At 38.9% G+C, this 23,456-nt stretch overlaps 1 protein-coding gene across 2 annotated transcripts in view; it reads left to right on the plus strand.

Moving 5' to 3' along the window:
* bnc2 (basonuclin zinc finger protein 2) overlaps window positions 1–23,456 on the plus strand; it is a 208,742-nt gene that overhangs the window by 72,824 nt on the left and 112,462 nt on the right. For both annotated transcript variants that reach the window (XM_077571810.1, XM_077571811.1), the window contains exon 2: window positions 20,418–20,732. In XM_077571810.1, coding sequence (XP_077427936.1) covers window positions 20,418–20,732 — 315 coding nt within the window. The remainder of the gene's footprint in view (window positions 1–20,417; window positions 20,733–23,456) is intronic.

Below are 23,456 nucleotides of genomic sequence, written 5' to 3' on the forward strand. Positions count from 1 at the left end.
TTTCTTGCTTCGTTTTGAAGCATATAATTATACGGTTAGCAAAACAACCGCTACATATTGTTGCTTTTGTCATTCAAATTGAAATTTATTTGAAGTAGTGCGCTAGCACGCATGAGCACATCGTATAGATAAGGTCGATGGTAAATGTTGATAAGGGTCACAATAGCTTTTAGAAGGTGCGTTTGGGGCCCCGGTACCGCGGCTGTGTTTTGTGTCTGCCAACACCCAGACGCGGCGGCAGTGTTTAGCCTTCGCTGCTAGTTGTGCTGTCTAAGGAATTTCCCCGCTGGCTTGAGTCATTTGCAGTTATGTCTCCCTAGCTTGTGCTTTCTTTACACTTTCTCTCGCTCCCTCCCGAGCCTCGCTGAAAATCATCTGTTGCGTGCTTCTCGTAAAAGGCCCTGTTGACTTCCCCCTTGAAGTTACAAGACATTTGTAATCGGAGATTCATATCTGGATGGTGTAAAAAATCAGATGCTCTTTCACAATAATGTACTTTTATGAGGGTGGTGGTGATTCATTCGTTCCCCTGATTATATCGATCTCGCTAGTTTGCTAGCTAGCTAGCTTGTTTGCTCTATCTATCTATCTATCTATCTATCTATCTATCTATCTATCTATCTATCTATCTATCTATCTATCTATCTATCTATCTATCTATCTATCTATCTATCTATCTATCTATCTATCTATCTATCTATCTACCTAGATAAAGCAAACAAGCTAGCTAGCTAGCAAACTAGCGAGATATCTATCTATCTATCTATCTATCTATCTATCTATCTATCTATCTATCTATCTATCTATCTATCTATCTATCTATCTATCTACATAGATAGATAGAGCAAACAAGCTAGCTAGCTAGCAAACTAGCAAGATATCTATCTATCTATCTATCTATCTATCTATCTATCTATCTATCTATCTATCTATCTATCTATCTATCTATCTACCTAGATAGATAGAGCAAACAAGCTAGCTAGCTAGCAAACTAGCGAGATATCTATCTATCTATCTATCTAGCTAGATAGAGCAAACAAGCTAGCTAGCTAGCAAACTAGCGAGATATCTATCTATCTATCTATCTATCTAGCTAGCTAGATAGCTATCTGTCTGTCCAGTGGCTATTTTCTAAATTATTTGTAAGATTCTGATGTACCGTAAATGCCTAAACATCAAAGCCAAAATGCTGATCTAATCTCATGTTCATATTTTAAAACCTAGATTTCAGTCTACTTAAAAAATAAACAAATCGTCCTCTCTGTTCCAATACATTTGGAGAAGGAGTGAATGGAAAAAAAAATATTGATTATGTGTGGTTATAAGCAGAATAATAGACCACATGAAATAAATCAGCCAGAGGTTGTACCCGTCCTGTGTCCGAGTGTGTGTTTGTGTGATTCTTCTCAAATGGCCATCGCTGAGTCAGTCACTTTTCAAACAACACGCCCCCTCTTCTCAGCACAGCCCACCCCGCTGTTCTTCCCGCTGCTTTCCCTCACTGTCTCCGCCGCCACTTCCTCTATTTGCTCTCGCGGGTGGGACAATTCGATATTTTTCTCCCCCTGCACACATCATGTGCCGGATTGAGGACTATGTACTACTACTTTACTTTCTCTCCGTCCAATCCGCTTTATTTGTGTTTACGTGTCCTCATCTGCAGTGCATCACATGTCCAATGTTCAAAGTAGAGAAACTTTTAAATCCACCCTCGTTCATGGACGGAGGCGATTCTTTTTGGTAATTAATCTCAATAAAAATGTATTCACGTGGTGTCAAGCATAAAATGCGGTGTTCCTGCAAGGCCATTGTAGCCAATAATGCCTGAAGAAAGTAATAACTGAAAAAGATATCCACTATTTGTTTACAGTCTTGTATTATTGTGACGGTGTTGAAATTTGGGATCAAATTTGTTTGAATAATACTAATCAAGAATTAAGGAAAGAGGAATCAATTTTCTTTTTCTGCAATTTGAAGCCAATTGTCCATCGAGCCAAGTGGTTTAAATGAAATACTTAAAAAAAAAAAAAACAGCAACAAGTTAATATATTGAGACTATACATGAATATACTAAAATAAAAATCGAAATTTCTTGTCAATATTTCTTGTATTTTTTGCTAACAGGCATTTACATTAAAGCAAATTACGGCAATTAAAACTTTAATTAAGAATAATTATTTCACAAAACAAAACAAAAAAATCACCTAAATAAGTCATTAACAATCCACACTGAAAAGTGGAATTCAAGATAAGAGATTAAAAAAATGTAATTTATTAAATATTTGAAATTTAGAAGACAAGAAAAAAGCTAAAACGAGACGAGATGAAATGAAAGGGGAAAAAAACGTTTTTCTTGCCGACAAACATTGAAAACTGAAAAAAAAAATGGTCTTGCTTATTTCTGCAGTACTGTATGCCACCAGAGGTGGCGCTTTCATGACATTTGAAAGACTCCATTCCCTAAAGGCCCTACTACAGTAGCGCTTGTTATGACCGTAATGTTTCCTCTCATCTTCCCGTGTCAACTTCCTGTCTTCGAGAACCGCACAGCCTTCCCTCCTCATCAGTCGTCAAGCTTCCTAAAAGATGGCGGCGGTGGCAACAATTTGGCACGGCTACTTCCTATTTGGAAAGCCGTAATTATTCATTAGCAGAGTGATGCCTTCCAGGGACGTAAGATTGATTGGCTTTGATTTGTGGTGTGATGTAATCCGTCTTTGACGGTGGGGCTCCTGTCCAAATTGGAAGGAATAGTGAAAAAAAATAAGGTTTGGTTATTTTTAAAGCAAAAACGAAGACGGGAAAATGAGCGGGAAGAAGAAGAAGAAAAAAAAAATATATATATATATATATATATATATATATATATATATATATATATATATAATTGTAATTAATTGCATAACTTCATGAGTTAACTCACGATTAATCGCAAATCTAATATCTGGTTGGGTTATTTTTAAAGCAAAAACGAAGACGGGAAAATGAGCGGGAAGAAGAAGAAAAAAAAAATATATATATATAATTGGAATTAATTGCATAACTTCATGAGTTAACTCACGATTAATCGCAAATTTAATATCTGGTTGGGTTATTTTTAAAGCAAAAATGAAAATGGGAAAATGAGCGGGAAGAAAAAAAGAAAAAAAAATATATATATAAAATTGTAATTAATTGCATAACTTCATTAGTTAACTCACGATTAATCGCAAATTTAATATCTGCTCTAAAGGTACACTAAAATGTACAATAAAATATTTGTAAAAGTTTTCATACTCATTAACATTAAAGTGGAAAAAATGCTAAACTAATAGAAATATGGCTGCATCTTTTGGTAATTGATACAATAATTTCATAATAATTCATAAAATTTAGTTACAATTAAAAAGATGTACTGTATTGTAAAAAAAAAAAACAGGTGTGATATTGATTTGTGTTGAGGTCATTTTTCTGCCTCTAGATGGCATAATTGCATTTATAAGACATTGACGATTTCATATGTATATACTGTATATTCTACTTTCTTGCTTATTTGGTTTCTCGAGATGAAAAAAAAGAAGTGCATCTCGGGTGAATCCTCCGACGCGAGCGTGGCACGACTTAAAAGGCTCTGATTAGGCTCGCGCGTCCCGCAGGTTGGCTGCGAAGGATCTCGTCACATATGCGCCGTGCCCGCTCGTACCCCCCCCGGGACCCTCTCTGTGTGTTAATTAAAGGAGTCTCCGCTTGCAATTAGACGGCCTCGCCATGAGCGGAGCTGCATACACACACACACACACACACACGCACACACACAGAAAATGAAGGGCATTCGCTGGCACACAAACGTTTTTTTTTGTTGTATCTCACACATCACAGTGCCACCGTGTCCCGTTTCAAACACTTCAACGCTCATACACGTACGTTAAAATGTTCTGTTTTACCCATTACTGCGTTGAAAAAAAAGCCGTCGTGATTACCATTAATTACATTAGCAACCGACTCACAAAATGAATTAAATTCAAGGTTTTAATAGTTGCTGCATTTAAAAACAATTACATTGATTTGCTAGTTTATTAAGAGGTTTTTTTTCATCGGATTAACTGCCCTTTGTTGCTTTGTTTGTGTTTGGAAAATTCAATCTTCCTCAAAACCACTTTTTCCTATTCTTGAACCCTTTTGAAAAGGGGGAAAAAAATAATTTAGTTTCATGGAATTAGAGAGCTTAAATAAGATAAATATGTGGTGTGATAACCCAATTCCACCCCCATGCCAGTTTTCTGTTTGCGGATATTGATCGTTCTGACTATTGGGAGCTGCCAACAAGTTTCAATTGTGACTGCACAAACAAGTTGCCACGGCACTGTAGATGAGTCCAATCGTATAATCATTTCTTCTTACTACAGTCTTACTACAGCTAATCAGTGGAATTTTGCTTAATATGGAGGGTAAACTCTGGAGGAAAAACTTCATGTGCTAGAAAAAAACTGACTGCAATTTTAGCGTCAGCATGCCAATTTTAGTCTCAATCAGCATAAATGTGTAACTTCACAGATTTTTTTTTCCCTCCAAAATTGTTCGAGTGTTATCAACGTTTTTAGTGCGATTTCAACCCCCCCAAAAAATCATGCTGACGAGTTAGCATAAAAGTTACTTGGAAATGTATTCAGATCATTCTTTGGAAAAGATCACATTTTGGTTAAGTTCTTTAATATTTTGGATAAATATATAATATTTTTTTGGGCACACTCTTGGCGCCACCGGAAAGCACGGTTATTTTAGTTAACGGAAACTACCGAAAAAAATAAAACTAAAATTCAAAAAAACAATTTTGTTAACGAAATAAAATAAAATTGAAAACAAAAACTAACTGAAACTACATTTTATGTTTACAAAACTAACTAAAACGAACTATAATTATAGTGAAAACGTACCATTATTATTATTAGCATTATTAGGATGTTTGAAAGTGTGTCACGCAGAAGTGACGTCATCCAGCAGCAGCCAATAGAAAAGCAGCCGAAATGCAACGCTAGGTAAGAAATGTGTTACTTTTTTATTTTACCGCGGTGTTTATTAAATATTGCGCACAAATAATACACTTTTTTTTTAAACAAAAAATAATTCTGAAAATAAGTACAGCTAAACATTTAAAAAAAAAAATAATAATAATAATTAAACTAACTGTACCACCCTGATAAAGAATTAAAACTTAAAAACTAAATAAAAAATTAAAATTCCAAAACTATAATAACCCTGCATTCTGTGATTCTCACAGATCACAGTAGTACTGACCTGGTCTAGACCAGCCTCGATCAAGATCCCGAGTCCGCCCTGTCTGAGATCGAGACAAGACCGTGTAAAAATGCCTTCGATTCCAAGACGAGACTGAGACCCTTACAAATTTATATGGGCAATTAAAGATGTAGTTGTCAAGATCGGTCTTGGTCTCGAGACCGGTCCCGAGACCAAGACCGATCTTGACAACTGCATCTCTAATTGCCCATATTGATGTCCATACAGAATTGAAATTCAAAGTTTTTTATTTTTTATGTTGGAAGTTCAAGAAGCACTGCGGAGAGATATGACACGATTAATCGGTTGCAACCCGCAGTAGGTAAGCTCTTTAAAAAAAAAAAAAAAAAAGTTGACAATATAAATAAGGTAACACTAGTAAGTATTTCGCAGACCCCCCAATTTTGGCCCCCCTGGGAATCCGGGAACCCCAGTTTGAGAACCGCTGCTATAGTTCATCCATCGTCTTGCGTAATCCTGTTTGCCACTAAGTACCGGGTGCTCGTGTTCCTGGCTCCCCTGTTAGTCTTAACATGGGTACCGGGAGTCCAACGCTGGCCAAATGGGCCATCATCCGAGTCTCCTGATGTGGCAAATTAAAGAGGAGCTTGGCCTTGGTGTGCTCCAGCCTTGTCCTCAGGAAATCAAGGCCAGGTGCAACCTAAGTGAACAAAAGCCCACTTTAGCACATTCGGTTGCCGCCCCGGTACCAAACCCCCCCCCCTCCCACCCTCGGAAGCTGTCAGAGGGCACACACGCACACTCGCACACGTCGGCTCGCTGATGTTCACAGTGACTTGGCGCCGTCATCTCTGCGGCGATGCTGCTTAGCGTCGTTACTTATTTATCGGCGACGATGGCTGCGATGACAGGGCCACTCACTCTCGGAAAAAGCCTCCGAGGCTCCGCCACGTCCCTTCAAGCCATAGCGTAAAAATTTTAAGAGCCCCGGGCCCAGTTTGATGATTTTGACGCGAGTTAGCATGTAGTGGAGTTGTCGGGTGCATTCAGGGGGCTAAATGTTCTAATGCTTTTACCCTCTCGCCGCATACTGGATGTGTGTGTGTGTGTCTCAAAGTGAAGCCGGGTTTCACTTAATAATTTAGCCGCCGGTTTCGTCCCCTTCACCATCCATCCATCCATCCATTCACAGCCCCTTTATGTCTTGTCGCCTCTGGGGATGGCGAGGCCATCGCTCGGCCTCTACGGGGCTGATGGAACAAGACAAGACGGAGGACAGACACTAAAATGAGGACAGACAAGAATGGTCAACACAGAAGAATCGTAGAAGGATTGTGTGAGGTTTAGGGTAGATGGGAACTGGTGGCCTGGTGGGTGGTGTCTGGATTTCACTTTCCTTTCCTTTCTTTGGTCCTTCCTCGGGTCTCCTGACGGCCTCACGACTCTGGCTGGAAGTGTTCGGTTTAGGTGAACGGTATGGGATTTTTTAATAGGTTTTAGGTGAACTAATGAATACACACACACTCGCACGCACGCACGCACCCACATACTAAAAAAAAAAAAAAAAGGAGAGAAATGATGATGCCATGTCTAATCGGTAAAATGACCAAATGAACAATACTGAGCTCTCCAGAAAGAAAATGTTACTAAATAGCCAGCTGTTTACGTAGCATTTTCTTAGCTTAAGTAAGTTTAAGAAGAAGTTAACTAGCGGCAATAGTAAGCTGTGTTGTTCGTTGTTTACAGTAGCTTGGAAGTTGTGTGCTTGCGTCTTCAGATTCAGGTTTTGCCTTTTTCGTTTCAGGTTGTGTCTGGGTCGTGCGTGTTTGTTTCTTCGGGTGTCTTCAAGTTTAATATGAATTGGTTGTGTACTCAATTTCAGATTGGGTTTTTGAGCTTTCGGATTTGGGTTGTGTTTTTGTGAGTTCAGGTCGTGTGGTTTGTTAGTGTTGTAACAGTTAAGACCAGATTTTGAAGGTCTTGAACTTGTTTCATAAGTCTTGCTCTTGTTCAGACTGGGTGGACTTGATAAATTCCATTAAAATCGGTTGAGAAATTTTTTTTTTTAATTAATTCATCTGTTCAAACTTGTCCTGTTTTTTTAATCAAATGGGTTAAAAAAAAAGATTTTATGGTCAACAGGCTATTTTTGTCTCCGTTAGTTTTGGTCTCAGACAATTCTTGGTCTCAGTCTCGGGCACAACACGTGGTTGAGTCTTCAGTTTAAGGTTGTGTGTTTGAGTGTTCAGGTACTGCGGTTCTTAGTGTTGCAACACTCGAGACCACATTTTGAAGGTCTTGGTCTTGTCTTGGTCTCTGATTCCTTGTCGCAGGTAAGTCTTGATCCCGGATAGTGCGGTCTTAAGCTATTCACTTTCAGGTGGTCTGCTTGTGTCGTCAGGTTGAGTCTACAGTTTCATTTTGTGTGTTCAGATTCAGGTTGTGTGTGTCCTTAGGTTTGCATCGTGTGTTTGTGAATATGGTTTCGGTTTGTGTGTTATTCTTTAGGTTTTTCACATTTTGGTGCTTGAAAGTTGAGTCGCAGTTTTGCAATCGTTTTGTACACTTTTTTCCGTTTTAGAGCTTTCTTCTTTACTTACAGTATACTTCGTAATAGCCGATTGAGTCCTTAAATCGAGCGGGGCGAGCTCCTATCGCCGATTTCATACAAATACGTTCTTCTGCGTGGAAGTGGTTCCCAGATGAGTGTCGAGTTAAAAGCCGTCATGCCAAATCTGCGGCTACACTTGTAATAATCAAATAACGCAGCTCGGCGGCGTGCAAGCGCGTGTTAATACATGAGTGCTTTCAACAAAGCCTCCCAATGCCAGTGACCTCCTATATATTTTAATACCACTTGATGTTCACTTAACCCGCACTCCCTCTCTTGTAATTGAAACCTGATGGTAGAACCATTATTATTTCAGCTTTTTTCTCCTTCTTTCTGCACTCACTGAGCTTTTTCTTAGACTTTAGCATACACTATGAATTTAGAGTGACTTTTATTTTAAAGCTATGGCAGGTCCCAAGACCGGCCGGCCCATTTTTAAGCCACTTGTATGTAGGGGCTCGTCTCATTTTGTTTATTTAGTTATTTATTTGATTTGATTTGTTTTGGTAATTTTGTATAATTTCGTTTTTAGTTTTATTCCGTCTTTTCTGCCAATCGTCTTGTTTGGCTTTGATTGGCTAATGTGACTGTGCATTTTTTTTCTCGTTCTGGCCTGTGACTGTCAGTAATGACATGGGTTACTTTTTTCAGTAGCATGTAATCTAATTAGTTATTTTCCAATCATGATAACGCTATTACGGTTACTTTAATTAGTAGATTGTTAAAGCTGTTTTCATCAGAGCAGCGAGATCACTAAACCAAGAGACTTTTTTTTTTTTAAACTGTTGTTTGTGAGTGAGCCAGAGAGAAGTCGATTTCATAGCAAAGAAAATAAAGGGCCTACAGTATGTCTACCAGTTGTAGTTAAAAATGCAATAAATATCAAATAACATACGGCTTGTGAAACCACCTGAAAAAAAAGACATATTTTTTAAAAAGTAATGCAATAATTACTTTATTTGGTAACTAATTACATTTATGAATTGAGTAATAAGTAATTAATTCAATTACTTTTAAGTCATTTGTACAGCACAAGCTCCGGTAATTATCTATTTTTAATGAAATAACTGCCATAACCAGTTGTAGTTAAAAAATGCAATAAATATCAAATAAAATAACATACGGCCTTTGAAACCACCTGAAAAAAAGACATATTTTTTAAAAAGTAATGCAATAATTACTTTATTTGGTAACTAATTACATTTATGAATTGAGTAATTAGTAATTAATTCAATTACTTTTAAGTCATTTGTACAGCACAAGCTCCGGTAATTATCCATTTTTAATGAAATAACTGCCATAACCAGTTGTAGTTAAAAAATGCAATAAATATCAAATAAAATAACATACGGCCTTTGAAACCACCTGAAAAAAAAGACATATTTTTTAAAAAGTAATGCAATAATTACTTTATTTGGTAACTAATTACATTTATGAATTGTGTAATTAGTAATTAATTAAATTACTTTAAAGTCATTTGTACAGCACAAGCACCGGTAATTATCCATTTTTAATGAAATAACTGCCTTAGCAACATATATTTGAAAAAAAAAAGTAGGTACATGTATAAATAAAAGTTACCAACTACTGGACATAACTTTAACTTCTGCACACATTCCAACTATACTAAGACTTTGCTGTGGGAGAAACTGACCCATCATGCAAAAATAAATTAAAACAATTCTTCGGAAGTATAATAGCTTTTAGTTTCACTCATCATAAATCAAGCGGTGATCGTTACGTGTTTTTATTTTTTACTACATCAGGATGGTTTGTGTGACATGAAATTTTATTGAGGCATCGTCGAGTCACCATAATGTTTGTTGTGTTGTCAGCGGTTATGTTCCTTGTCATGTGCGCCATAAATAAATACTCGGCCGCCTAATGTAAACCACATGTTCTCCCCCTTCTCGATCCCTGCTGAGATGCATTCTATTTTTTTTTGCCTATTTTTTTTTTCAGATGGCGCACAGATCTTTTGGAATGTCTCCCGGCTTGCGTGAGGTCATTTTCTGTTGGCCATATCAAAAGCAGTCGCGGACTTCCCTGTTACTCACAATAAGTTGGGGCCCGTATTTAATGTGTGGTTCCCATTACTTCACCAGCTCACCACGGAGCACATGCACAGCTGGTTGCCCGCCACCCCCCACACACACACACACAACCCCTCACTCACGGCACATCTGCGTATACACACACTGCACTTGTAAACTTGTAGTCACAAAGCTTCATAGCGGAAAAGGCCACGGTTTACGTTCGCTTCCTAGTAGTTAAAATCTACTCAATCAGTTTTCGGTAAAACCTTGTGGAGAGGTGGGCATGTTCTAATTAATAAGTGATAACATTCTGATGTGGACTTTTAACTCTTTGACTGCCAAAAACGTTAAATAACGTTTAGTAAAATCCTACGGAGGAGCGCCAAAGACGTTAAGAGACGTTCACCAAGTTTTTTTTTTTTTTTGGGGGGGGGGGGGGGGGGGGACGGGTGGAGGAAAGCCTTGGCCAGCTGTGCTGAAAGTATCAAGCAGATCTAGTTAGTTTAATGACTATTTTTGGCCCCTAGATGGCAGCGATGACTCTCTTTGGACAAGATCGGGTAGGCGTCAGTAGTAGAAGACGTGAGGTGGAGCTAGAGTGTTGAGGGGACAATGGCTGAGAAAGCGAAAATGGCGACCGGTGGCAAGCAGCTCACGCTTGATCGTTTTTTTTTCAAAGAAGAGAAGCATCAACCAGTGCTAAAGAGCACATTGATGACGACGATGATGATGATGGTGACTCCGAGGTTGACGCCGAAGTTGGAAGCGGCTATGATCACGTCATAAAGCCTCACCGGCTAGCGATGCTAACGCCGGAAAACACGGAGCACAACCGAGCACTTCTGCTCAAGCGGACGTTCAATCGGACGACGAAGAGTGCCCCGAGTCCAATCAGTCAAAATGCTTAAATCGGCTGGCACCCACGGCATCCCTTTTCTGAAAACGTCTGGCAGTCAAAGAGCTAAACAATTTACTTGATTTCATGACAACATTGTTGATCCAATCTTGGTGGATTTTAGAATCACTTCTGCATTCTCGTAGGGCTGGGTATCGATTCTAATTTCCTCAATCGTTTCGATTTTTATTCACAAGAGTTCAGTTCGATTCGATTTCTCCTGATTTGATTCGGTTCAGTTCAATCTGATAATGATTAATTATGAAACATCAATTATTTTTTTCCCACACTATGTTATTACTTGGGCGCGCCACCCAAGTAAACTGGCCGCCACCTGAGAAATTTTCAAGAAAATTTAAGAAAAATATGTCTTAAAAAAAATAACGTGTCGCAATCAGATATACCGCATGTAACGTTAGTTCGCCGTCACTCACTTTTGGATCTTGAGGCTAGAAGAGACGAAAGTAGCACGTACCCAAAAAAAACAAAACAAAAAAAACCAACCGTAGTCCACCCACCCAAGTAGATTTCAAATCTGTGGGAAAGACTGAAATATCAAGAAAATAAAAACTCTACAAATTCCAAATAAAAATTGGTCATCAGCAAGGATGAAATGAAAATATTTTCACAATTCAATACTTGTAATTATAAATTAAAAAGATACTCAATTGTCTTAAAGTGCAAATCAGGTCTTTCAGAAATGTGAAAAAAATATTTTGAAATTTATGTGAACTGCACATTTCAAGAAAACAGTAAAATATTCATTCTTTAAAATTCTATTTACTTATAATTTTTTATGGGAAAAAGAGATAAAATATTTAATAAAATTGCGCGCGCAAAAAAAAAAAAGGAAAATCGATTCAATGTAGATTATTCGATTTTTTTTAATCCCAGCCCTAAATTCTAGTAACAATTTTGTTTCATTGTCAGGCTATTGGGCTAAGTGGACAGCACCTTGGATTGGACTGACGTAAGAGCAGAGGAAGGTCAAAGAAAAAAAAGAAAAAAGAAAAAGTTTTAAACAAAATAATGAGAGACAAAGAGAAGAAGTGCAAAGAAGCACTTTGTCAAACTCTCTGTGGTTTAGGGGAGATCAAGCATGGGGGGGAGGGGGGGGGGAAATAGGGGGCGCTGGCAGGGGTTGCCACGGCAGCGTTCCGGATGGTCAGGCGGTCTCCTCTCAGGGGGGTGAAAAGGGGGGACGGGGGGCTGTCAGGGAGGCTGGCAGGTAGAGACACAAGGCCCTGTGACTGGGGGGGGAGCACGGGTCAGTGGGAGAGGACAGAAGTGAGGGGATGGAAGCGATGCGGCGATGAGGTGGAGGCCTGTCTGATGAGGTGAGGAGAGAGGAAGGAGGGAGGGAAGGAGAGCTCCCAGGGAAGTAAATGAGGGTGGAGATGATTAGGGGAGAATTATCCAAGTGTGAGCGGAGGGGGGGGGGAAAGGGAGAACGAACGGGAGGATGCGCCCCAGTCATTAGGCAAGCGATGGAACTCCAAGTCTTCTTCTCCTCCCTCAACGTTGTCTTCATCCTCATTATCACTCATCTTTCATCCAGTAAAAAAGTTGAGAGAACATCTTAAACCTTTTTCCTGTCAAAGAGCATTTTACTTTTTAGGCCTATTCTAAATTCACAAAAGCATTTTATACAGCATTTTGCTTTTTTGAAGCACCCTAAAGTGGTTGCCAGCTAATCGTTAGGAAAAGCCTACAAGAACAGCCCAAACTTTGCAACTATGTTATTTTGATTGGGTATTTTTAAGTTCCTCTCGAAAACAACCCCCCCATTCGATTTGAAGACATTATATGTTTTAAGTTTTCATATTACATAAAGTTTTAAAATAATATATTTCAATGTTTATACATCACTCAAACCTGGCATTTAAACAGGGGTGTGCAGACTTTTTATATTCACTGTACTGTATAGACAAAGTCTTCATTAAACTTCACTTGCATGTTTGTGGAATGTTAGGAATAATAATAATAATTATAATAATAATAATAATAATAATACAATTTAGTAATTATTTGTATAGCATCTTTCAAGGATACACAGTTTTTTTGTTTTTTTTTACTTACTGTAATTGTTAACATTTAAACCTTGATTTATTTATTTTTTACATCTTAGTCAATAAATAATGTGTTTCGCTATTTTTGTACTACAAATATAATTTGTGTTCAAATTTCATACTGCTGGAGTTTCAGGGCATCCCAGGGCCAGTCATGCCTTGCATCTCAGTGTCAGTACCGATGGAATCAAACCAGGGATCTACAGCTACGGGTCACTTTTTTTACCCACTTCTCCACAGTGTCATTAGTCCAAATGTTTATTGTAAATTCCGCCTTTTGACTATTCAAGTCTTCTAAATACGTCAAACGGTATTGACACAAGTTGCAGTTCTCAACCGAGTTCCGGGCGCCTCGACGGGTGACCCCCACCGATCATGTGGCTGCGTCTCATTACACCGAGACCTTTGGGTGCCCCCGCCGCTCTCTCCTCTTCGCCCGCAATCACAAGCGAGTTGCTATCATGTGATGTCCTGTGGCTGTGTCGGCAAACAGTGACACTTCTATCCCAGTGCCATCTGATCGACGCGCCGTGCCTTGTCACATGCGGACGGTGCAGATTTATGTGCGTAAGCATCCCTGTAAGCCACAAATCAGGTCACTGACAGTAGCAGCCCCGAGCCGTGTGCTCCCGCTTAGGTCGAGGCAGCGCTCGAGCTCATAAACTCCGCAACGCACTAGTGACATTTATTATTTTGATCATTTGAGTTCTCCTCATTTAGAAGTAAGTAAAAACTTCTCACACTGTATCGTTCTGTAGCATTTGATATGAAAACGGTACTAAAGCTATCAGATATTAGCAACTATGTCTAGGCGGCACTTGAGCTAAGGAATGTCACTCTAACTAACTAACTAACCAAAACTGTGTTAGTTGAAAAAAAATATCAAAGACAATAGCAGCCCCTGAGCCATGTTCTCCGACAGTCACTTGAGCTAACCAATGCGGTTTTCCCAGCAAAAGTGCCATGGTTTCACTTGGAAGATGAACTTTTCTCAGATTGTGTTGTAGCTTTTTTTTTTTACGCCCTCTACATGTAAAAACTTTTAGTCATTATAAACAAGAATTTGTATGTCTTCTAGGAAGCGTCTCAGTTAAGGCAAACCACTTCAAATTAGCTTGCTAGTTAGCTAACGTAGCAAACTAGCTGACTGACTAGAACACTGACTAACCAACCAGCTAAGAAAATAAGTCATGTGAAATCATTTGACAAAATTATAAGCTAAAGGTCACCTAGAAAGTGAGCTAAGCAATAGCATGTAAAAGAAAGAAAGAAAGAAAGAAACTAACTAACTAAAATTATCAAAAAAAAAAAAAAAGGAAACGGTTGACATAAAATATTAGCCATATGTCAAAGACAATAGCAGCCCTTGAGCCATGTTCTCCGAAAAAGTGCCATGGTTTCACTTGGAAGATGAACTTTTCTCAGATTGTGTTGTAGCTTTTTTTTTTTACGCCCCCTCTACATGTAAAAAGTTTTTGCCAAGCAATAATTTGCATGTTCCAGGAAGCGTCTCAGTTAAGGCAAACCACTTCAAATTAGCTTGCTAGTTAGCTAACGTAGCAAACTAGCTGACTGACTAGAACACTGACTAACCAAGCAACTAAGAAAATAAGTCATGTGAAATCATTTGACAAAATTATAAGCTAAAGGTCACCTAGAAAGTGAGCTAAGAAACGATTGACATAAAATATTAGCCAAATGTCAAAGACAATAGCAGCCCTTGAGCCATGTTCTCCGAAAAAGTGCCATGGTTTCACTTGGAAGGTGAACTTTTCTCAGATTGTGTTGTAGCTTTTTTTTTACGTCCTCTACGTGTAAAAAGTTTTTGCCAAGAATTTGTATGTTCCAGGAAGCGTCTCAGTAAAGGCAAACCACTTCAAATTAGCTTGCTAGTTAGCTAACGTGACAAACTAGCTGACTAACTAGAACACTAACTAACCAACTAACTAAGAAAAGAAGTCATGTGAAATCATTTGACAAAATTATAAGCTAAAGGTCATAGAAAGTGAGTTAAGCTATAGCTTGTGAAAGAAAGAAAGAAAGAAAGAAAGAAAGAAAGAAAGAAAGAAAGAAAGAAAGAAATACAAAAAGGAATTTGAATGTCTTCCGGGAAGCATCTGAGCTAAGGAAAACCATTTCAACCTAGCTTGCTAGTTAGCTAACTTTTTTTTGGTTTGTTTTTCTTAGTTAGCTAACTAACTAACTAAATCACTTCTTGACTGACTAACTAATTAAAGAAATCATGTAAGACCAGTTGACAAAAATGTAAGCAAAAGGTCATAGACAGTAGCAGCCCATTAGCTGTTGTTTGGGTCTTAGCAGCGTGCTAGCTAAGCAATAGCACTTCAAAGAAGCTAACAAAATGACATATCTTTCTGACTATACGTTGCTCCGGAGTACCAAGTCATACCAGTCAAAAAATGCATCATGAAGAAGATGATTTAAAAAAAAAACATATACAGTAAAAGACACTTTGGAGTTTAATATTTTACAGAAACGGATACCAAGAATAGTACAGTAGAGCTCGGAATTACCCTCAAAATATTATATATATATATTTAGCATGATTTTGCGGTAATGCATGACAACTTCTTGACGGTCACTTCAAACTAATTCACCAAGTTCATCAGAAGATGACAAAAATATGAGCTAATGCTCACAGACAGTAGCAAGCCCTGAGCCATTGCGTAGAACCCGTTGCCCATTTTTTTTTTGCTAAGGCCAGTGTTTGTTTGTTTTTAATTGAATGTTACTTCTGTAATAGGCACAAATCCCCTTGAGATGGTCAAATTTGGAATGTGACGCTCCCTCATTCCATACATTGAACTACTAGACTAGATGAGAGCATTGAGCTGATGCAGACTTTTCGCAGGGGTGTTGTTGTCATGTCAGAATGTGTGTGTGTGTGTGTGTGTGTGTGTGTGTGTGTGTCTGGGGACTAAGGATGCAGTGGCAGAGCTTTAACCTCACAGCCACTCTTGTATTGATCCGCACAAGCCTCAGTGGTTGCTGCCGCAGAGCCGACTGCTGCTCCGTCTTTACGAGCTTTCACGCTGCCACCAAAAAAAAAAAACAAAAAAAAAAAACAGAAGCCACCATTTGGCCCCTCCCTCCTCTACCCCCATATTATCTGCCTTTCTCTCTACCTCACTTTTTCCTCTAATGAGTTGCAACACTGATAACGAGGCTGATGATCTCGCATTGATTGGCCTATCACTTGCTTGTCTGGTAATTGATCCGTAGCTGAGCCTCTAGTTAATTATACGGTCTTCGTCATGGACCCTCCCCCCCCCCCCCCCCCAGGGAGGTCAGGGGGCTGCTGGTGGCCCTTCCTAATAGTATTTCTTTAAATAAATAAATAAATAAATAAAAAAGAAGATGCATCTTTTTTTTTTTTTTTACATTACCTGCAGCATCTTGTCATTTTCCTTGCAAACCTCTCCATTCTTTCCCTTTTTTTTTTTTTTGTCATCCCCACCATTACCAGCGAGTGCACAAAGACAGCTATTAACCAGAGAAGAGTGTGACTTGAATTGAAAAAATAAATAAATACATCAATAAATAAAATTCTATTTCCGAGACATGTTGGAGAAAAAGTGGGTCTCAGCCTCCATATTGTCATTTCATCAAATTAGTCCATGTATTATAACTTTTACATCAGTCAGACTACAGGGACAAGAGAGTAAATACGTGTATATACAAACATAATCAAGTATTTCATTTATAAAACATGGTGAGAATTGAATTAAAACGTGCAATTATTGTCTTGAAAGCTGAAAATATGTATTGTGCGTGCAGGTGTGCAGTCAGTCTCCATTTTGTTTCATGCAATATATTTACAAAATATATTTGCAATACCGTACATATAAATAAAATGAGAGCTTTATAATGTAAATAAATTAGCATGACAAGAAATCATTTAACACATTTTTTTTTTAAAAATCTGAAAATGTGCAATTTAATTGAAAAAAAAGCAGTTAAGTTCAGTTAAAAAAAAATATATATATTTTTTAAATATATCAACTTTTGTATACTGTATTTTTGTGTATTATTTAATAAAAATTTGAAATTGAAAAATGTGCAATTTAATGGAAAAAAGCCAATAAGTAAAAAAGAAATAATAATAAATATATATATATATATATATATATATATATATATATATATATATATATATATATATATATATATATATATATTTTTTTTTTTATATATATCAACTTTTGTATACTGTATTTTTGTTTTCATGGGGCTAGGGACAATAAATAAATAAATACTAAAATAAATAAATAAACTCCCAAAAAAATGTTTTAAACTGACAAGACTTCCATGAAAAATGGGGGTTACAGCTAACTCATTCACTGCCATTGACGGCTATAGACGTCAAAAATTCATTTGAACTAATTCTATTAGTTTAACATTTTTTCCCACTTTTGTTAACAAGAGTATGAAAACCTAGATTTTTAATTTTTTTTTTATTGTACATTTAGAACAGATGTAAAATGTGTGATTAATCGTGAGTTAACTATTGAAGTCATGCGATTAATTACAATTAAAAAATTTAATCGACTTAAAAATAATTACAAATTCGGGGCATCAAGCGATGAAAAATGTTCATCGTAATTAATCGCACGACTTCACTAGTTAACTCACAATTAATCACAAATGTTATATGTGTTCTAAATGTACAATAAAAAATACTCTGGTTAACAAAAGTAGAAAAAAAGTGAAACTATTAGAAATAGTTCAAATGAATATTTGACGTCTATAGCCGTCAATGGCAGTGAATGAGTTAATAACAATTTAGTCTTCAATTACGCTATAAAGCTAACGTGCATGTTTTTGGAACTGACCAACAAAGAGCTTGCAAAATCCACAGAGGAAGACCGGTGCCTGGATTTGAACCCGCAGCGTCTGAACCGCGAGGCTGATGTGCTAACCAGATGTCCACCCTTGCAGCCACAGAAATAACATAAAAAGAAATAAAAATTGACAAGCATGACGCGTGTTCGACCAGTCATTCTTGCAGGAGCGCTCCTAGGATGTCAGATTGTGAGGGCATGATGCCCCCTTCAGGCACCCTCACAAGATTTTGATAAGATTTAGTTCTGGGTTCTTGCCAGGTTTTCTGATTTTCCCAAACGGTTAACGGCTGTGCTTCTTTTTCAACCAAATTAATTGACATAATTACTAACATTTTTTTTTTTTTTTAATCTTGTGGTATTTATTTATTTTACATTACTTTTAATTGGATTTAGGTCTGGGCTCCGGCCATTTTCTGAAAAGGTGAAAATATGGAGTTGCGCAATCAACCAAAAAAAAAAAAAGAAGCAAAATTGATCTTGCATTGTAAATATTTCAACAAAGTCCACAGTTGAGCACATGAAAAAATAGCTTAAAGGGCGTCATTTCTTTGAAGAATTTAAGGTGGCTGGAAACAAGATCAGGAGGGAAAAAAAGCAGATGGGATGTCTTCATTGGTGATGTGGCGCACTCTAGGATGCATAGAGCTATCCTCTGGTAGTGTGTGCGTGTGTGTGCGTGTGTGTGCATGTGTGTGCGTGCGCGCCCCCTTCCTCACTTTTTGACTGCTGCTGCTGTGGGGACCAATTTGGCTAAAATGGAACCTCTTCCTCATTTTTTTCTTAATTAAAATCTGAGAGCCTCTGCGGGAGGGGGGGGGGGGTCATGTGTGTGTGTGTGTGTGTGTGTGTGTGTGTGTGTGCGCACTGGTGGCAGACTGCCTGCGTTCCATTAGTCTCTCATTAGAGTCGCGGAAAGTCAAACAAAGGCGGTGGATTTTTGTCGGTAGAACAAGTCTATTGATTTTTTTCCCCTTTTGTTTGGTTGGCAAGTTTGTGTTTTTTGAAGTGATTTGACACATTTACATGCAAAACATATAATAGGAAACTAAATGATTTTTTTTTTTTAAAATGTGGTACTTCACATAAATCTGCCGAATCAGATTTACTGGCCAAGTACGTAAAAAATACAAGGAATTTGTCTTTGCTGTCACATGCTGTCCGAGAAACAAGAAAAATAATAATAACCAACAGGGGGAGACAGAACGGGAAGCCTGCAGTCCGCTAGTTAGCGTCCCAAATTTCTTAGACGGAGAAAATGAAACATGAAGATTAACGTTATTTGAAAATTTCTTCAATTAGTGTGTCAGGGTGGGGTGGGGTGAAAGACAGGAGTTTTTTTTTTTTTTAAAGCTAAAATCAGGTCCGGGAAACTCTTTTAAGGCTCGTGATCCACCTTTTCACACTGTCACATCCAATGCAATAAAAAAAAAAAAAAACACACACACAAATATAGTCTCCTAAAGGGACATAAATGAAAATATATATATATATGGTCATCAATCCATCCATTTTATATAGCACTTGTCCTCATTAGCGTTACTGGAGTTTTTCCCAGCTGACGGGACTGCTCATCAGTTAATTGCAGGGCACGTGGGCAGATTCGAAAACAAGGAAAAATTAGAGTCAAAAGTGAAAATCAAATGTTGCATGTTTATGTTTTTGGAATCTGCATAGAAGCTAGACATATAAAATACTTTAATAAAATACAGTTTTTTTGTTGTTGTTGGGGTTTTTTTTTGGGGGGGGGGGCGTCCACTTCTCTTTCGTGTAACTTTTTTTTAACCCCAAATTTCCATCTTACATATGCTATTTTCTAGCTCTATTTATCAAACAAGCTTTTTTTTTTTTTCTTTTTTTTTAAGTGAACGTGACCGTGTGTGTGAGTGTGTGCGCGCGTCGGGACGGTCCCACAGGGCGAGTGTGAGTGTGACGCTGGCAGAAAAAACATGGTAATGAGGCAGCAGGACACCCCCCCTCCCCCTCTCCCCCTTCCACTTCTCCCTCCTTCACTCTGCCCCCGCCTCCTTTACCCCGAGCCGAGGAGGTGTGCGAGAGCGAGAGAAGGAAAGAGAGAGAGAGAGAGAGGAAGCGTGTGGCGCGATGTCATTGAGCATCTCAGTCCGGAGCGGCACACACACACGCGTACGTACACACACACACACACACACACACACAGTCAGAGACACACACGAGTCGGGCTGAGGCGCTGTGTCCACTTCCTCGGCGGACTACGGAGAGTGAAGAAGCAGGAGGACAGAAGTGGAAGGCAGCGGGACACGGTCAAAGAGGAATAGGGAGAGAGAGAGAGAGAGAGAGAGAGAGAGAGAGAGTGAAAGAGAGAGAGAGGAAGCCGGTGGCGCGCTCGCACTCCTCATCTTCACTTTGCTGGGACACACACAGAGTTGATGGTAAGACGCTTTGTGTTGCTTTTTATGCACTCGAGTGTGTTTTCACGACACTTTTTTTTTTTTTTTTTTTTTTTTTAGATGTGTTTCCCATTGCGGCGGGTGCGAGTCCCCATTTTGCGTCCAACTCGAGGCCGCGTTGCATGATTGTAATTTGCCACACTCATCTGCCCCCCCCCCCACCACCCCTTGTCAAAAGAGGAAGGGCAACCCCGAAAGAACCCACGTTCACTTATACTTTTCACCCCCCACCCCCACCCCCTCCTCCCCCAAACCTCCTTTCTCTCTCTCTCTCATCAAGTCCAAGGAGGCAGATGTGAGAGGCAGCAGTGAGCGCCACACAGCCCCACAGGAGCCCACCACCGCCACGACCACCGGCAGTGACCCGGAGACGCCCAGCACGCCTCCTCCATCTCCTCAGGCTGAGCACGGAGCCGCCGCCGGCCCCGAGAGCGAGCCCTCCAGTAGTCGCAGCGGTGGTGCGGGCGCCGGGGGAGCGGGTGAGAGCTCCATGCAGTTCGGCACCAGACCGCCTAGTGCTGAGCAGCCGGGCTTCATGGGGACATGGCAGCAGCAGAGCACTGACGGCAACCTCCTCTACAGAATGTCCCAGCAGGTATGAACATCTTCCCTCACAACGCTGTGGAGGAAAGTAGTCATTGTGTCAAACTTTGAACGGCTGCTGCTGTTATTTAACAATATTTAGTAAGATTAGACATTTGTGCAAAAAAAAAAAAAGTCCACACAATGTGATGGATTCTGCTGCCCGTGGTTGTTTTTAAGTTTTAAATTGCTGGAGTTTGTTGTTGTAAAACCTCCACATCTGGGAGCGGGATATTTGACTTGACGTGGCCGAGGTAGGGAGCCCCCAGCGCGGCCACGTGAGCGCATTGGAGCCGCTAGTCTGGTGGTCTCATGATGGAGGTGGTGTAAAGAAACGCAGCACACCCCGATATTGTTACCTCTCTCTCGCGGGTGTTCCCAAACATTCGTTTATGTTTCAACTTTAACAGACAGCGAAGAAATCGGTTGTTTGTTTTATTTCGCTTGTGTTTTTGATTGGAGTTTCGGTTCGATAAGAAAAACGGCGCGCTGATGTGTGCGGGCGTGTATGCGTGCGCGTGTGTGTGTGCGTGCGTGCGTGCGTGTGTGAGGGGGAGACAGTCAAGATAGCGGATGCTTGTTGGCTTGCAGTCCATCATAGCGGGACCTGCGAGACTCTCGGTACCAGGCGCACGTTGTCACGGTTGCGCAACAACAATGTGAGGTGCAAAAGTGGGAGAAACTTTTTTTTTTTTTGTTAGTGACATTTTTATTTCGAAACCTCTTTAGATGAACACGTTTTGAATTGTGCACGTGAAAGAGGCATTGTTTTTTGTTTTAAGATTGAGTTTTTATTGCACAATTTTGCATATTTAGGAGGTGGATGACGAGGTCAGGTGGATTTGACAAGCACCTGCAAAGAAGCCCCCACCCCATCCCCCAATCCGCATCCATTGCGTTCTTATGAAACAGTTTTTTCTTCCTCTCTATTTTCCTTGTCACACTCCCATCTTCTTATTAAACACATAAGGATATAAAGCCAGGGAAAGAGGAAGATGCTTTAAAAAAAAATAAAAAAATCATTCATAAAGGCCCTAAATAAGATGTGGAAAGTATTGGAATTTGCAAGGAAAATGGCATTTAAATGTGTGATAAAACACAAATTAAAATTAAAATTTAAGAGAGGAGAAAATACGTCGTTTGTAGCAAGTTTGTGGAGGGGAAAAAAATAAACATGAGAGGTGAGCGACGTGTGTAACTTCACATTTTTAAACAGCTTCTTATATTTATTTAACCTTTTTCAATAAAAAAAAGAAAAAATCCACAAATTAGAATATTATTGACGTTTTCTAGGTAAAAACAAAAACATTTCTTTAATTTATCTTACTTTAAATTGTACAGTTGTTATTTATGCTTCAAAAAAAGATTTAAGCATGCGAATGTAAAAAAAAAAAAAAAAAAAAGGCCGCACAAGAGCCTCATGAAGAAGTCAAGAGTGAGACTCAAATCAATAAATCGCCTTCGATTGCATTCAGAAAAAGGCGGAAATACGTTTAATAAAACAGAGAAAATAATTATTTGACGCAGGGTAAAAAAAAAGCAAAGACAAACATTTAAATGAAAAGGATCGATTATTTCCCCTGCCGCTGTCGTTAAATGCTGACGAAAAATCGACCCTTGCAAACTTTACAAGCAACCGCGTTCTTTTTTTTTTTCTTTTTTTTTTTTTTGCTCCATTAAGGAGCGCACCGCTGCGCTTTTGCGCAAAGCCGCAGGCCGCCTCTGCAGCGATTTGAGCACCACTTGAGGAACACGGTAAAAAAAACAAAAAAAAAAAACGCGCACGCACACACTCTTTTGCGTGCGCGTGTGTGTATGCAAGTGTGTGTGCGCGCGCGTGCACGCGTTATCTCCTTGCACCCTTCTCTCCCTTGCAAGGGTGCTGTAACGCGGGTTCCTATTAAGCGCGACAGGTCGACTATGGGCCGAGACCTGGACGAGGTACTGTTACAACCCCCACCTCCCTTTTTTTAACTCAAGCAGCAACCTACACCCCCCCCCCCCCCACCACCACCACCACCACCAATTTTTTTTTTGCAACACACACCAAGTCAGGACTAAATAATTGTGGAATTAGCTGTTTCAATATACATCATGTCATTTTTTTTAAAGACGTTTGGAAAACAGAATAACAAACAATAAAGTACAGTATAATAAAAATCCATAATTTTATGCATCCATTTTTTTGTATTGTAATTGTTAGTGTAAAAAATGTCAGAAAAGCATTTTAAATTTGAGCTTTAATGCTTCCTGGCATATTTACACAAAATATGTCTAAGATGAATTTGAGACGCCAAAAGTCAATAGTGTAATAAAAGTGTAATAGATGTGCAATAATAATTAAAGTAAATAATCCATAATCATTTTTTAAAAATATATTCTTATTTTTACATAGAATCTATTTGTTAGTTGGAAAATGCCTTTTTCCCCTTTCCCTTTTCATTTGCATTAGAAAAACAAACCCCAAAAATTTTCTTCATGCATCAGATAAACACGATCATTTTCATTATAATTTTTTTTTTTTTTGTAATTTATGCAAATATATTTTGGAACTTTTCATTTTATTTTCCGTATATTGGTGAAGCTGTCTCGGAAATGCCATCAAGACGATGACAATAATCTCTCTGGAGCGGACCAGGAAGTGATAATGTGCCTATTAACACACTGATACACTCACAAGATGTGTGTGTGTGTGTGTGTGCGTGTGTGTTGCATATGTGCTACATATGCATTCTCG

The sequence above is a fragment of the Vanacampus margaritifer genome, chromosome 7 (assembly GCF_051991255.1).
Source record: "Vanacampus margaritifer isolate UIUO_Vmar chromosome 7, RoL_Vmar_1.0, whole genome shotgun sequence".
Classification (NCBI taxonomy): Eukaryota; Metazoa; Chordata; class Actinopteri; order Syngnathiformes; family Syngnathidae; genus Vanacampus; species Vanacampus margaritifer.